The sequence below is a fragment of the Ictalurus punctatus genome, chromosome 25 (genome assembly GCF_001660625.3).
Source record: "Ictalurus punctatus breed USDA103 chromosome 25, Coco_2.0, whole genome shotgun sequence".
NCBI classification, from domain to species: Eukaryota; Metazoa; Chordata; class Actinopteri; order Siluriformes; family Ictaluridae; genus Ictalurus; species Ictalurus punctatus.
The window spans coordinates 6,892,479-6,908,342 of record NC_030440.2 but is presented as its reverse complement, the minus strand read 5'-3'; the positions used below and the strand labels follow the sequence as shown (position 1 = coordinate 6,908,342).

The following is a 15,864-nucleotide window of genomic DNA, read 5'->3' as shown; positions in this document are numbered from 1 at the left end:
ACTTTTCAGTTCAGGTTGTATTTAAGAGGAAGTGATGTCGCAGACCAAAACAGAGCCGTCTGTCACATGCTTAAAGAAAGAAGAAGAAAAAAAAAAAAAGACGTACTCAAGACTTGTGTTTTGTAACAGTTGAAGGAGGGTTGCCAGGAGGGAAATTTGTTGTGAACAAAAACCTGTGAGAAATCCTCCTTTTAGATGATTCATAAACAGTAATCTTCCTGTGAGCTGTGTGAGCAGAGCAGTGTGTGCTGTGTGGGTGGGAGTGGGATGGCTCAATATCAGTATAACTGTCAACTTCTCGTCAGGAAACCAGACGATCAATGCTGTAACAATATACATATACAATGTTCATTACTTCTGCTAATTAGTTCAGTTTCTTAAAGAAAAGAAGCAACCTATAGGCAGATCGAAATCCTGCACAGGTGAACTTCCATTTGAACAGTCCAGTGATTGCACACACACACACACACACACCCACACCAGGGGTTGTAAACATTTGTAGTAGTAACTTTCTGAGAATCATTTCCACTGCTGATATTACGTCTCCACTACAACCTCCAGCAAATGTAATGAGAACAGCAGTACTAGTGTTGGTAGTTTTTCAGAAGGGGCTGTCATCTCAAACTCGACTACACTCACCAAAGTCATTGAAGCTCGATCAGTCTGATCACGTTACTGTTCCGGTTTCTGATTACAGTGCAACGAAGAGGTTGTCAAGCCATGAGGAATTCATGTGCTACATCATCGTCAACACTTTAAAGAATTACCTAGCTTGTGATTTTAAACAGAATTCTAAAATGGCTGAATCGGTACACCATCAAAACGCACCAGAGAGTAATAGAGTAATGTTAAACCGTACTGTAGTCAATAGGGCTAATTTAGATGTTAATTATTTATCAATAGCGATCTGCGGGTGCACCTCATTGTTATAGATGTAACTTTGACAGACGTGTGAAACACACTACACAGTAGTGCGCACGCACTGTTTACTTTGTTAACTCATCCCATTCTATTGAAGTTTTTTATTTTGTTAAATAAGGGTATATGTTATGGCTTATCCCATAATTAGCAGCTAGTTAATTTATGCAGTTGCTTAATATTTTGACACGTTGTTGTTTTTTTTAACACTTAATTGCAAACTTTAAATCAACCCCACATTAAGTGTAATCACACGATTCTGTGATGAACATGCCTGTAAACGAAGACCGTTGTTCGCAGTGTATCTCTGGCGTTTATGATCATGTTTATATAGCATCAGGCTCGTTGAAGGAGTAGACCCGAGACCTGAGTTTACAATTTCTAAACGTTAAAACGAGATAAATTGATCCCTGTTTCTGTCGAAGAATTGTCCGGTACAGTTTACTGAAATGTGCACTTAAATGGGAAATTAATTAACGATCGCCAAAAGTTTGTGGACACCTGACCATCATACCCATATGTGTCGTTGAACATCCCATTCCAGATTTAGTTTCTGTTTGCTGCTCTAATAACCTCCAACCTTCAATGAAGGCTTTCCACTAGATTTTGGATCGTGGCTTTTGGGATTGTTTTCCTTCAGCCACAGGAGTGTTACTGAGGTCACGCACTGACTTCGTGGCCGGGTCGTTGCGGGTGCCCTGGCGTTCCTGTTCATTTCATACCGTAAGTGTTCAGTAGGGTTGAGGTCAGGGCTCTGTGCAGGCCAGTCAGGTACTTCTACTCCAACCCAACTGGGAATCCATGTCTTCATGGAGCTCGCCTTGTGCACAGGGGCATTGTCATGCTGGAACTGGGATTCTTCGTTCCAGTGAAGGGAAATTGTTCTGCTACAGCATACAAAGACATCCTTTACAATGATGTGCTACAAACATTGTGTCAGTTTGAGCAAGAACCACATATGGGTGTGCCGGTCAGGTGTCCAGAAACCTTTGGACATATAGTGTACCAGACTATATAACAGCTGTTTTAGACATTTTAGCAGGATCGTGGTAGAATGTATCGCAGAACTGGTTGGCATTTCCAAACATTTTCCTAATTATTTACTAGCCTGTATGGAATTCAGCATAGTATACACAACAATGAAAACATTGTTATGGCAAGTAGAACTCGTCAAAACCTAACTAGATTAGACAGATGTGGCCGTATAAGTAAATTGTTCTCTCAAATTCTCTTTGGTTAGAAAAATATTAAGGAGTGTATCAGTGATCAGAATATTAATCTGATTCAGGCTGTTTTTGGTTATTTTGTGGTTTAAGAATGCTTACAGTCTCCATGGGTTGGACCGCGTCAGAATAGTCGCGCAGTGGATTACAGACTGTTAGTACGCTGAAATGTGCGACCCGTTGTTGTCTTAGTTTTTAATTTGCTGGCAAATTGGTTGTAGTGTGTAGGTTAGTCTGAGGGCCTCTCTTCTGGGTTGGAGTATATGGAGACTCTGGAGTGGACCTGGGCGCCATCAGGCTGCAGCTGTATCCTGTTTTCCTTCATCTGTCCGGCTGCTGATTCCACCGCCTTTGTCTCGCATGAGGACTTGTCAGGAGGAAGGGGGTCCAACGAAAGAATTTAACTTATGCGAGAGAAGGTGGATGCTGGTTGGCAAGAAATGTATTGGCAGAGGGGGGTGGCCTTTGAAGTGCGGATGTGATCGGTAGGATGACTGTACATCCCGGCCTCTGGAAAATGCAAACATGCGCCTCTCCTGTAGTGTGAAGTCATTATGTCCTGTTTTTCTCTCCAGCTTCTTCCCAGGCAGAAGTTTAAGACAATGGGGTGGGAGAGAGAAAGAGTGAGTGAGTGAGAGAGGGAGAGTTCACACTCATCCTGGGCCTGTAGGCCTGTCCCCTGTGGGTGCTGAGAATCCACGCTGTGGCATTTCAGACCATCGTGCTGCAGGACGTTTTTATTTTAGCATGGAGTGAGTTGTGTTACAATGTACATATTAGAAGGCTGCCCAGCAGGTGCCTTGAAATGAACTTACAGACGGTATTTGTTTTCCAGCAGCTGCTGAGTAGTTGAGTGTCTCCCTGACAAGGGTGAGGACTTGGAAGGACCAGAGGTTACATCTTAATATCTCTCACCTCCTTGTCATGTCATTCCTGCAGCTGTCCAGAATGTATCTTTAACCACACTGAAGATAAAGCGGATTAGGTGTCATTAAAGGAAAAATCCGCCCTTAATGACTTCCAACTCGTCAATATTTAGAATCAATGTGATCTTAAATTGTGCACAATATTTATCCCATGCTTAAATTCGCTTCAAATTTGTGTCCGTCTCTTACCTCCTCATCTGTACACTCTGCTCAAACAAGTCCTCTTCCAAAGCCTCAACTTTCACGCTAATACCACCGCCTTCTATCAACACCGTTGTGATTGTCATGTTGTAGCTCGGTGAACTAGACAAGCCGAGCCTGTGCAGCAACTGCACCTTTTTAGCTGCGTTGCATTCTAGCATTTGAGTCCAAACTTTGCCATCTCCACTACTTCTGCGTTGGATTTCTAATCATTATTATATTGAACATCGCTGGAAAATGGTGACAGAAAAGAAGCTCTTGTTCTTTAGTTTGTAGGCACCAACAGCAAAATCACTTACTCTATATGACCTATATGTGCTTTTTGAATATCCCATTCCAAATTTAGTCTCCTCTTTGCTCCTGGTACTCCTGGTACTCCTGGTACTCCGGTTTCCTCCCCCGTCCAAAGACTGTAGGTTGATCAGTATTTCCAGATTGTCCGTAGTGCGTGAAGGTGTGCACGATTGTGCCCTGCGATGGGTTGGAACCCTTGTGACCCGAGTTCCCTGGGATAGGCTCCAGGTCCCCACGACCCTGTGTAGGATAAGCGGTACAGAAAATGGATGGATAGACGCATAGATATTGCAGTGTTTTCGATTTGTTCTCAAAAGAAATGTATTTAAAATGTAATATGTTATTTCTGTCTATGATTTCGTGTCAATGTCTCGTGAAGCCTGTATCGGGATAAATATTTCAATATAAACGTATCTCAAGTTGGATTTCTCCTTGATTATCGTAGTTAGCATCTTATTTAAGGATGCCACCCAACTCTCTGTACATTTACACTAATATTTGCCCAATAGATTTTCATCTCTAATCTTACTCACAGTCTACAGACATTATTAGTGGGGTTTCCATCCACTCTCTAATGCAACAATGAAAAAGAGCCACATACTTTATTTGGTCTATCTTCTATTCATTAATAGACATAAGGTGCAGTAAATGTGGCGGAAACTGATTTTTGTTTTTAGCTGAACAATGTCAAAAGTAGGTCTTCCAGTCTGTCCATGATGTTTGGCTGGCGCGCTTTTGTTTCCATATTCAAATCTTTTCATGAACTTCTTGGATTATTTGCCTAACAGTAGTTAATGGAAACACGTTGCCATTTGCCGACTTCTCGGAAACATGCTTGAAATTGGTGAAACCTGTTTATTTCTGAGAGCATAAATGGTGCTACAGTAAAGAGCCGGATACTGGTGTAAATTTCCAGACACCTCCGCGTTCAGATTTCAGAGACGGCCATGTACATCACTTGTTTGAGAAGCCGACTTGAGCGCTTGCATTGTGCCAGACAGTAATAGTCTTGTCCTAGCGGGAGTTCACTGCTGCGTCGTGTCCTCACTCACTCTCTGCCATTACTGTCCAGCTTCAAAAATCAGCCTCGCCAGCGTCTCCAGACGCGGCATTGTAATGAGCTTTTCTAATGCTGATTGATCATGCGTGTTTAGTATGCATTGTGAAGGGACAGAGTTTCCTGCGCATTGTGTGATGTTCTGCTTTCCTCAAACTGGACACATTCCAGCACATTCTTCTATGCGTCAGAGAGTCAATGGTAAAATTTGTCTTCTCAGATTTGTGGGGGGTTTTTTTTGTTTTGTTTTGTTTGTTTTTTTGGGGAGGGCGGGGGGGGGTTGTATCCTGTATGTTTAGAAATGGAAAGTAGTATAGCTAAAGTGAAAGCTTTGCATAGCTAAAAGAATTCTGCATCCGAATCCCTGTTGCTGTATATTATTATTATTATTATTATTATTATTATTGTTATTATTATTAAGATAATAAGCTAAAAACATATATAGGAAAATTAGTGTCTTTTTAAGAGTGACACAATATTCAAATTGAGCACATGGTATGTAAGTGCCGTGTGCATGTCGTTGGGCCCCACAGGCCTCAGGAAAGGTCCCACTGCATTGTGTTTACATGGCAGGAAGGGATCTGGACAGGGTAGTGTTTAGACATTGGGCAGAGCAAACCAGCAGAAAGCTCACTCCATTGTTCTTTATCTGGAAGCTCCAGGGCTATTTCTGTTTTCGTTGCTTAATTCGTCTGACGTTGTCCGTGAATGGAGAGGAAGGTGTGTGTGTAGCTAAATGCAAAGGGAGGGTGGGCTTACAGTCAAAGCGTCAGGCCACAGGAAATCGCAGGCCCCCACTTCCATTGTGATTGTTTGCTGTCTCTGATCCCACCATGATAAAGATTGTTTTCTTTGTTGGATTTGGCAGCATGGTGAAAAGAAAGAGTTAATGCTAGTGCCCACAGGCATGGGTGAGAATCTTGCTGAGGCTTGTGCCATCATGCAACCAGAGGACGAAGCTGAATTTTCTAAAAGGAAGGTGTGGTGGAATGTATAAATCCTTCAAGGACTAAAAACTGCAATGTGAAAGTCAGTGTGTGTGTGTGTGTGTGTGTGTGTGTGTGTGTGTCCATCCCCTCCTGTCTCTGCTCAGCTCTCCCTAGTAACAGCACTTGGTTATACCACTCTATCAGCACGATCTCTTCACCAGGCCATGTACAAATGCAGCAAGACACACATTGCTTGAAATCAGTGTAGTCCAAAAAACCCAGTTCTGCTTTGGCACTGAATTTATTAGATGTTATGAGGTTGTATGAGACAAGTGGACTTGTAAGGCAGGGAGTTGGCAGGGGCAAGAAAGACTGAGTCACTGAAGTAGGTTGGGAATTTCTGGCTTTATGTTGGGGGTCTGCCCCTGCACTCGTCTGACATGGTGATCTCCCTTTTGTTGCCTCCTTGTTGGTGCAAGTGGACTGTGTGTGTGTTTAAGATCTGCCTGTGCTTGACTGTTGTGGGGGCGGATACAATGGACCAAGACGCATTTTCTTCCATCAAGTGCTTTTTGATTTAATGTTGTTCATGCACAGCTTAACTGCTTACCTTTCAGGTGAGGAGCTGCTGATTGAGCGACATGCTCACACAGGCATGACAAACCCTGGGGACCCATGGCAGGTCATTGTCCATCCTGGCACCGTAGCCCGCCTGGAGTACCGCGTCCGCATCAAGTGCGACGAGAACTACTACAGCGCCAAGTGTAACAAGCAGTGCCGGCCCCGTGACGACTACTTTGGGCATTACCGCTGCGATCCTTCTGGAAACATTGTCTGTCTGGAGGGATGGATGGGACAAGACTGTCGAACTGGTAAGACATGTCAAGTTGCGGATGCATAGTAGAATCCAACATGCCTTTGACATAACTTTGTGAATTGGTTATAACACGCTTTAGTTTATTAGGACATGAATGTTTGAACGCAGGAAACCTGTTAAACGATGACCTTTAGCACCATGTAAAGAAGCCTGCCGCTCTTGGCGGTTTCACAGCCCAGTAATCTTTACTCCTCAGCCTGAAGCGAGATGTACTGTAAATGACACCTCTACAAACCTGGAGTCACACTTTCCATTAGCCGCATTAGCTCAGTTTGTGCAGGAAGTGGTGTCGTTTACACCACGTCCTATAAACAATCATAGAGCTGAATGGTTGGTTTCTTTGTGGCTGTGGATTGGGTGTTGGAGGGTGGCAGGGAGGCTGTTAAACACTAAATCACCATGTTGTCTTGAACAATAAGGGTATGAGGAGGTAGATAGGGTGATGGGGAGGCACAAAGGTGTTTTTTTTTTGTTTGTTTGTTTGTTTGTTTTTTTAATGTAGGGTCATAAATATGTCCTGTGTTCCAGTCAAGGGAGCACCATGAATTCTTCCATCATCTCATGTCTGTAATGGGTTAATGTAAACAAACATGGCTGACATTTTACTTCTTGTCCTCTTTCTGCCAACCCCATCCTATCTCTCTCTCTCTCTCTCTCTCTCTCTCTCTCTCTCTCTCTCTCTCCCCTGTCTCCATCTCTCTCTCTCGCTCTGTCTTTATTTCTTTGCAGCAATCTGTAAGCAGGGCTGTAATCTGATTCACGGAGGCTGCTCAGTGCCTGGGGAATGCACGTAAGTGGCAGAGTGTGGTTTCATGCTCACTTAGCCCAGCTGATCTGGCTGCTTAAGATCAGCAGGCCATATGCGTGCATGCTGATAAGGGCTTTTGACCTGTTTCCTTTACCATTAATTAATCAGTGCATTGGAGCCGGTATTTGTGCAAGCTGTTTTTTTCCATGTTTGTTTGTGCCACTCACTAAAGTAGAGCACACTGAAAGAGATATCGGTAATTAGAGACTCATTTGGTGGGGGGTTGGGGGTGAAATCAATTTTCTTTAAAACTACCCTGTAAGCTTTTATAGCATTCTGTATTGCTTAGAGTATAGAACTTACTGATCGTACACCAACACGATCATTTTCTCATGGACGTTAACTTGAATTGCACGGGTCGAATCCAGTCTAAATAACTCCGACCCCAAATGCTGTATGGCTCCAACAAATAGCCAGAGTATTTACTGTTAAATAAGAATCCTAACATCTGAATAGTTGGACTATGTCCATTAAAGTAGTTTGGGCTGCCAAAGTTTCGAGAACCTCTGCATTTATAGGTCCTGAGGATTTAGTATTTGAATGCACCAATGTGAAATCTATGCAGTGCCCAAGCTGTCTGACAAGCATTCCTACATGTTCAAATTTGAAGCGTTGAAATGATTTTAAGTTAACTCGAGTCATCCAGTCGTTTCTGTCTCATTCTTGCAGATCATCCTAAACTATATGGCTTTACATTTCAGGTGTGTGATTTCCAAGCAGCCCAAGATTACACATCTATATGTTTCCTTGTTCTGTTTTGTTGCATGCTTGGTGTGTTCCAACATGATTGTCTTCTGAAGCAGTTCATAAAAATTAATTTAGTTGGTTATCTTATTTGGAGCAGAGGAAAGAGTGATGCTTCCTCTGCTGGAACTTGCTGTGGAATCCTCTGACGTCACCATCCCCTCGGTCTCTTCCTGTCTCTCAGCCTGCGCTTGGCTAGCCATGCTTCCTAAAACCACAGGAAGAGCCTGGAGCCTCCTTCAAACCTCATTCAGTCTCCCTGAAACAGGCCCCAGAGCACAGCTCAGCTATGCAAATTTCTGCTGCCCACTGCAAAGTGTGGAGTCTGGTAGATGCATGGGTGGACCTGTCACAGGGTCATCAGACGTGGAATGTATACTGGGGCAATGATGGCAAGGTGTTGAATATTCTTTGACCTGCAACACCAAGGCCTCAGCCATTGGGAAGCTGTTGCTGCAGTGGTATATTTGGGTGACCCCATGTCCTTAGGTTCCCCCTGATTGGCATTTAGTGCAGGAGAAAATAGTGCCATGAGTGCTGTTTGAGCTCTGAACATCCTCAGGAGATTGGGAGGCAGGTTTATTGACTGTGTTTGCTACCAACCAAAGGGAGGATGTTGGGAGGTTGGTGGAGCCCCCACGCCCTGCCGGATGCACTGATCTTGCTTCCCTGCTGTCATCAGGCCAGTTGGTCAGGGAAGGAAGGAGCAGAGGGAGTAGCCCATTCGGAAGTTGCAGCAGCTCTTTTCATTGGAATTAAATTGAAAAGACGTTACCTAAAGGCAGTCAGAGGCTAGGTTTTGTTTGTTCCACCCCACCATAGAATTAAGCCGAAAATGATAGAGGAATGTGTATTCAGGCCTTCCGGCTGCAACACATAAGGCTGCTGCAAGTATCAACGTATGGGCTTTACAGGCTTGTTCCTAACGATTGTGGACTTGTCTTAGCACATTATACTTTTATTTGCCAAGTCGTTTCTCTTTAGAGTGAACAAGCTTACGTTTGGCAGCGCTTGGCAACGCTGAATGCCTCCAAGCTGATGCGGGTTTTAGTTTTCCTCATGCGTGCTGGACAGCCTTCGTGTACTGGTAGTAAAGTTGTATCTGGAACAAATGCACTCGAGGGCAAAATATGGGCCAGGGTTCATTTTGCTGCAAAAGTGTTGCACATCATTTAGTGAAGTTAGAACCCAATTTGTGTTGATGCACCGAACACGTCTTCTCGCCTGTCGATCATGTATGGGAGGCCATTAAGAATGAATGGAACAATATTGACACATCTGTGGGTAAGAGGGTGTCTGCAAATTTACCCCAATGACTAAAAGATCTAAAGGAAGAGCTGTTCTGCATTAATTCTTATTTTATTTGATTTCGATCGTTTCTTGGTTGTTAAATTTTTATTCGTTGCTGAATTTCATTTACTTTTTTTTTTTTTTAGTCCTGGGTCAAAAAAAAAGAATCTTTTTATGATCTATCAATGTATTAATGACTTCCCAAAGATGATAGACAGGCTATCAAGAAGCTGGGTTTGGTTTATTAATTTGGTTTAAGTTGAATGAGCTGCAACACATTTGTGGGTGTAGTGAAACGAGAATTCTGAGTGAGGTTTAAGCTTTAAACAAACAATGCACAGGGAAAATATGAAATAAGTGGTAGAAGGGTGATTAAAATGATGGGCTCTATGCATGTTACTGGACATGGATTACTCTTTAAAATGAAATGATGGCTCCCTCACACGGGATCGCTGTTTTAAATTACAAGCGTTTTCCCCTGCAGTTCAGCCTGGTGTCTTTTCAAAAAGTACTTTTAAAATGTTAAGGATGTGTACTTTTGATATTGCATAAAGATGCCTGGGTCACATGCGAACTGTGGCTCTGTGGCTGCCAGGCACTGAGGTACAACTACAGGAGCCATGTCTCTGCATGCAGCAGCCAGAGTTTGGCCGTGTTTGTCCTATAGGACTAGCATCTTAAAATAGCCCTCCCCAGAAATGACAAGACAGCTGAGACAGACCGAGAGGGAGAGAAAACCACTGGCCTTGGAATAGCAGAGTGCTGCTGTAAACCAGTGATTAGCTAACTCCTCACCGTTGCTGCTCCGAACCCCCACTCTGGCTCCAACCAACACACCAAGCATGTGTTTATAAGCTTGGAAGTGTTCGTAACCTTTGGCACCCTGCTCAGATTGGGTGTCTGGAGACACCACTTTACCGTAAGGCATTGGCAAGAGACCGCAGGCTTGTTTTGTCATCCGTCATAGCGTTGCTCTCGTGGTTTTCAGGTGTAACTATGGCTGGCAGGGTCAGTTCTGCGACGAGTGTCTGCCCTACCCAGGCTGCGTCCATGGAACCTGTGATGTCCCGTGGCATTGTAACTGCGAGAAGAACTGGGGTGGACTGCTGTGTGATAAAGGTAAGGATAATATCAGTAATACAAATAATGTGATTATCGCACACTTTCAGTATACAGAGGTATAATAAGAGGTTAAAGGGTACAAGAAAACAATTCAAAATCACATAGTAATTAAATAAGAAATCAGCAGGAGTCGATTCACATTTCCAAGGCTTCAACAGTTCTACATAGACACACATTTGTTAGAATTTTTACAAAATTTAGCATTCAGTGCTTATATACATACCAAGGCCAAATATCAGACCATCCAAAACATAGCTGCACACCAAATGGAATTCCACCCACTTCCATTTAGCTGATTTTGTTGGCTGCAGTGTCAGCATTGCTCGTAGTCATGTGACCGAGCGCACCCGGCGGTGTGCTGGATATTGATGTCGTGATTGGAGTGGAGCTCGGACATCTGATCCCCCGGCCGACGTGCGTCCTGGAAGGCGATTAGGAATGTGAGGCGGCTGTGAGGTCGTCAGTCCCTGCTCCCTGTGGCTCTCTCTTTATTTATTTACCAGGCTTTATGTGCTAGGCCTCACCGTATAAGGCACGCTGGGAGCATGCAGACCCTTTGCCCATGGTTAAGCAGCTGCCTTTCCCAGAAAAAGATGTCCTCATAATTGACAGGCGGTGTCAAAAGGGTTGGAATTTTTTACTGGTGAAACTGTTTGGGCTCAGCTCGTTTCAGCAACTGCAGTTTTGATTTATGGGCAAAAGTGTAACTTGTGTTTTTATTCTCTGTACAGATCTGAACTACTGTGGGACGCACCATCCCTGCGTGAACGGAGGCACCTGCATAAACTCGGAGCCGAACGAGTATAACTGCGCCTGTCCTGAGGGATACTCTGGCAAGAACTGTGAGATAGGTAAGTAAATGTTGTGCAGCACTCATTTCATGCACCAGGTTGCATGGATGCTGAAAGTGGTCAAAGGAACAATGCTAGGCAGAATTATTAACTGCTTACTTCTGTGGAACTGTCTTTGCAGCTGAGCATGCCTGCGTTTCCAACCCATGTGCCAATGGTGGCACCTGCCATGAGGTTTCGTCTGGCTTTGAGTGTCAGTGTCCTCCAGGCTGGGAGGGTCCCACCTGTGCTAAAGGTGTGTATTTGTATGTCATCATAATTATGTATGTGATTTTGGGGTTCGAGTCATCATGTATTAGGCTCCTGGATGCTTAATCAGGTCTAGCTGAGGGTTTGTGTGGACCTGGATTACAGCGAAGTAATCCTGATGATTGACAGATGATGAATTTGCATAATCTGATTTGACTTGGAGCCATCTTCTGAAAATGAGAAATGTCGCACGTCCCCCTTACTTTATCTTCATTCTCGATGTCTCTTGGATGATAGCCTATAACGTTTTATATTTGGAACTCCCTTTTCCCCTTCTTGCATGTTCCCTCTCCATGTAGCTGTCAGATTTCCCCAGCCCGCATGCAGAGCTGTTTAGCCGTTACCGTAGCAACAGGACGGGCGACTCTTTAAGATTTTGCACCTATGCAGATGCACCTATTTGCCACCTATAGTGAACATAGAAAATGAGTTGTCTGCTGCCTTCTTTTCATTGCTGCGTTTGGCTCCTGAATGTCCTGCGGTGTCCCTGTGCTCACGTGTTATTCGTACCAGCATCAGAAGTGCGAGGATCGGGCAGCTAATCCTCTCACTAGCAACTCTGCTAGACTTTGGATTAATCGTTCTACAGTGTGAAGTCAGAGGCGCTCTCTTACTCTCACCGACACACTTTGGTTTTTCTCTGTTGTTTGTGTCTGTCTCTTGGTGTGTCCCCTGTCTGAGTTTACACTGATTTTGCTGACCACCACCCACCACATAATCACAGCGTTTCAGTGTTTTTATATGGAAAGCTACTGCTCATTTTCTGTGCAGTAAAATCCTGTTCATATGAATCCATTTGGCACATCGACCTCATAAGTGGTTTAATGATGAAACTGTTTTGCTCTGAGCGAACCGAGTGTTAAGAACAGCCGCTTGCAAGTTTCCAGTACACGATGTCTTATTATGGTTGTGAAGAGAGCTCTCTTTTGGGTTGGATTGCAGACATGGACGAGTGTGCCTCCAGTCCCTGTGCTCAGGGGGGAACGTGTATCGACCTGGATAACGGCTTCGAGTGTCTGTGTCCTCCGCAGTGGGCTGGGAAGACCTGCAGGATTGGTAAGACTGATGCATGATTACTATAGGGCTTTCCATTGCAATGAATTGGAATTTTGGTGTCATTTTGTCAGGGTTTGAAGGTTTACGTTTTTGTCTGCTTATAATTAGGGGCGATTTGTTTTTAATCTGCGCCTCTGACTGCACTGACTAATTCAATGTAATATACTCCTCCTAAATAGCATACGGTGGAAAGAGAAAGGTCATTTCCTTTAAGTGAATAGTTTACTCAGTTTTGCTGGAACTGAGGCAGATCTAACGGCGTATTGAGCGTCTCGCTGGCAAAGTCACGGACAGTGACCTGCATGACCGTATGTATTTTTTTTTCCCCACTTTATGCGGCCTGTGAAAAGGTTCAACAGCGAACGCTGGATTTTTTTCTATAGAGCTCACTGAGTATGGAACAAACAGCTTATATATGTAATGCTGTGATATAATCTAAAAGGAGTAATATACGAGAACAATGATTTTGGCAGGATTATAACGATAATTATTATAGTGGTGAACGGATTTGATGGGATTATAGGATTAGTCATTATTAGAACGGTCAGGAAACCGTAGCCATAGTTGAAGCTGAACATAAAAAAAAATCTGCTCTGCATCCATTCATTTTAATAATCCAATAATCTATTTAATTGTAGTATTCCATGCTACATCCTACTGTCTTGATGCATCCCGTTTTCTTGGCCAACATGTCTAATGCATGTCTGATCTGGACTGACTTGGTTGACTACTGCAGCTGCATGCATGGTGGATGACTAGCAGTATGTGTGTTTTTGCTAGAGGAGAGTAATTGCTAAAGCTTTATGAGAACTGGAGCGTAACCTGGTACCGACAAGCAGAGGAAGGATAGGAGGAGTATGTCGAGTGCACACACGATAGCCCCGGAGACGTCGGTTTGTTTTCTGAGATCGGTCGAGTCTTTGAGTCCACTTGTTACATGCACTGCTTTCGTTCCCTGTCATGCTCTCGTCATAGGAAGTGCAGGATGCAAGAGAGGAAGCAGAGGATGACCTGTAAACAAGTGCGGAAAGGGAACCGGAGCCTGAGCGCTCAGTTTACGGGTCGAACCATAGCCTTGGCTCGCGTTTCGTGGCCCCGCTGCAGCTTGGAGTCGGGTTTCCCGGAGGACAGGTGCCTCGCCAGGGGCCCCTGCTGAATATTTAATCAACCTAATAAGCTCGGGCTCTGTGACAGCAGGGTCTACGAGGGTCATGCCACCCTATTTCTTTCTTGAGGAAACTTTGAAGGCTGATGAATCTTTGGTGTGGAAATGGGGTCTGTCTTGCTCTTGAGAAGAGGAGAGGATAAATTAGGAGGGGAATTAGGAGCAGACCCTGACGCAGTGTCTAATAGCCATCGTTTTGCAGATTGGAGTAAAGTTGTGAACTGCGAGACATTTTAAATGTGCTTGATGGTGGTGGGGCTACAAAGAGATATCTTGGGTTTTTCTCTGACTTTCCTGGGTGTTTTTTTTTTTTTTTTTTTTTTTTGCCCTCCAAATTTTTCTTTCTTGTTCCTCATCCTTGCTCTTTTTTTCCCTTAATCCACAGACGTGAATGAGTGTATGGGGAAGCCTTGCAAAAATGCTTACACTTGCAAAAATTTGATTGGTGGATATCACTGTGACTGCTTTCAAGGATGGGCTGGACAGAACTGTGACATCAGTCAGTATCTCCTCATGTTCTCCTTTGCTCACTGTACCACCACTCTCTTTCCACACTCTTTAGCGTTGAGACTGTTCTCCTTCTTCTTTTGTGTCTCTCTCTATCTCTGATATCCGAGCACACGTTCACACACACGGCTGACCTGTTCCGCAGCCAGTGTTTCCTCTCTAGGCACCCGATACCCTGGAGGGATATGTACACCACGTAGGGTGTCATAGATTTCAACTCCTGTTGCATGCTGGGTTCTTGCTTTCTGCCTAGTGGCCTGTTAGCTTGTGCTGATTGAACTAACGTTTCTGTCTTTGGCCTACTAATACAAGCTTCTAGTCATCTTAACTGCATGCTGTTAATTATTAACAACCCGGACCCTGGTTTGTTTTCACTTTGTTTACTGTTTGGTTTACTCCTTTTTTTTTTTTTTCTTCTTTTTTTTTTTCCCCCTCATAGATGTAAATGGCTGCCGTGGACAATGCCAGAATGGCGCGACCTGCAAGGTAGAACGTTCTCAGTTGTTGTTTCTTGATTAAAGTGGACAGTGTCTTTTCACTCGCATTTCATTTTCAAGAAGTAGTGCTTTCATCATTTGCCGTGAGTGATCATTTGGTTTATTTTCAGGAAGGGGCACTGGGAGGATACCACTGCCAGTGTCCACCTGGCTTTGTAGGCACCCACTGTGAGATCGAAAGGAACAAATGTGCCAGCAGCCCCTGTCAGAATGGTGGTCGCTGTCACGTGGTGCTGGATAGCTTCGTTTGTGAATGCATGCCTGACTATGCTGGGATGCTGTGTGAGGTGAGTGTCACGAAGTGGGTGTTTTGAATTGGGGAAGGGTAGCTTATGAAGCCTGCCAGATTGCCGTCTGTTTTAAGACGATGCGTACGCTCCTGATGTAACGTACAAGAGAGAATGTTTTTAAGATGATGCTTATGTAAAATCACGTCTCTTTTTGGTGTCCACTTGCAGATGATGTCGCTTCGGTATACGTGTCTGTCTCTATACCTAGCGAGAACCTAAGACACTTCATATGAATTAAGCTTTGTAATAATATTTAGTAATCCATTTTTGAAATGGATTGTGTGGCTCCTTTTGTAGGATGTTTAGAAGCAAGTCTTCACAACACTCAAACAATGTCTGGAATGCACATTTTAGCTAGAGTTGAGCTATTGCTACAGCACGGCGAGACGGATGTGACCATGCCTTGCCTGTTCTGCACTGTTCAGTAGAGTTTTGAATTGAAATGAATATAGAGTGGACACAGCAACGCTAAAAGCATGTGCTTTTCCATGCATTACACATTTCCTGTTAGAGAGGCTAAACTGGAAGCATGCCATTAGCATGGCTTTATTTGGAGCCTTGATGCACGGCAGATCCATGCTGCTATTCCAGCACAGGTAAAAGTGGGAGCTGGAAGGTTTTATTCCTGCCACAATGGTCTTGTTATTGATGGTCCGGTCTGGGGCCTGTTGCCACCCAGCGGAGAGTTTCTCTATGGAGTGAATCTCTATGGAGGTGCTAGAAGCTGGTCCGGAGCCAGTCTTGGCTTACTGTACAGGCTAAAAATAAAGGACGTAGTGAATGAGGCAACTCTTTTTTGGGCTGACTGGCTGGCTGGCTGCCCACGCACAGCCCAGGAACGAGAAGGCCTTGATTTTTTA

General features: G+C 44.1%; 1 protein-coding gene across 2 annotated transcripts in view; it reads left to right on the top strand.

The window, feature by feature from the left end:
• The window catches only part of jag2b (jagged canonical Notch ligand 2b), a 38,235-nt gene that overhangs the window by 11,962 nt on the left and 10,409 nt on the right, over positions 1-15,864 (top strand). The window contains exons 4-12 of one of the 2 annotated variants that reach the window (XM_017456499.3): positions 6,166-6,420; positions 7,155-7,215; positions 10,256-10,386; positions 11,121-11,240; positions 11,362-11,475; positions 12,432-12,545; positions 14,096-14,209; positions 14,657-14,703; positions 14,825-15,001. In XM_017456499.3, coding sequence (XP_017311988.1) covers positions 6,166-6,420; positions 7,155-7,215; positions 10,256-10,386; positions 11,121-11,240; positions 11,362-11,475; positions 12,432-12,545; positions 14,096-14,209; positions 14,657-14,703; positions 14,825-15,001 — 1,133 coding nt within the window. The remainder of the gene's footprint in view (positions 1-6,165; positions 6,421-7,154; positions 7,216-10,255; positions 10,387-11,120; positions 11,241-11,361; positions 11,476-12,431; positions 12,546-14,095; positions 14,210-14,656; positions 14,704-14,824; positions 15,002-15,864) is intronic. The other variant, XM_017456500.3, reaches the window with a different exon arrangement.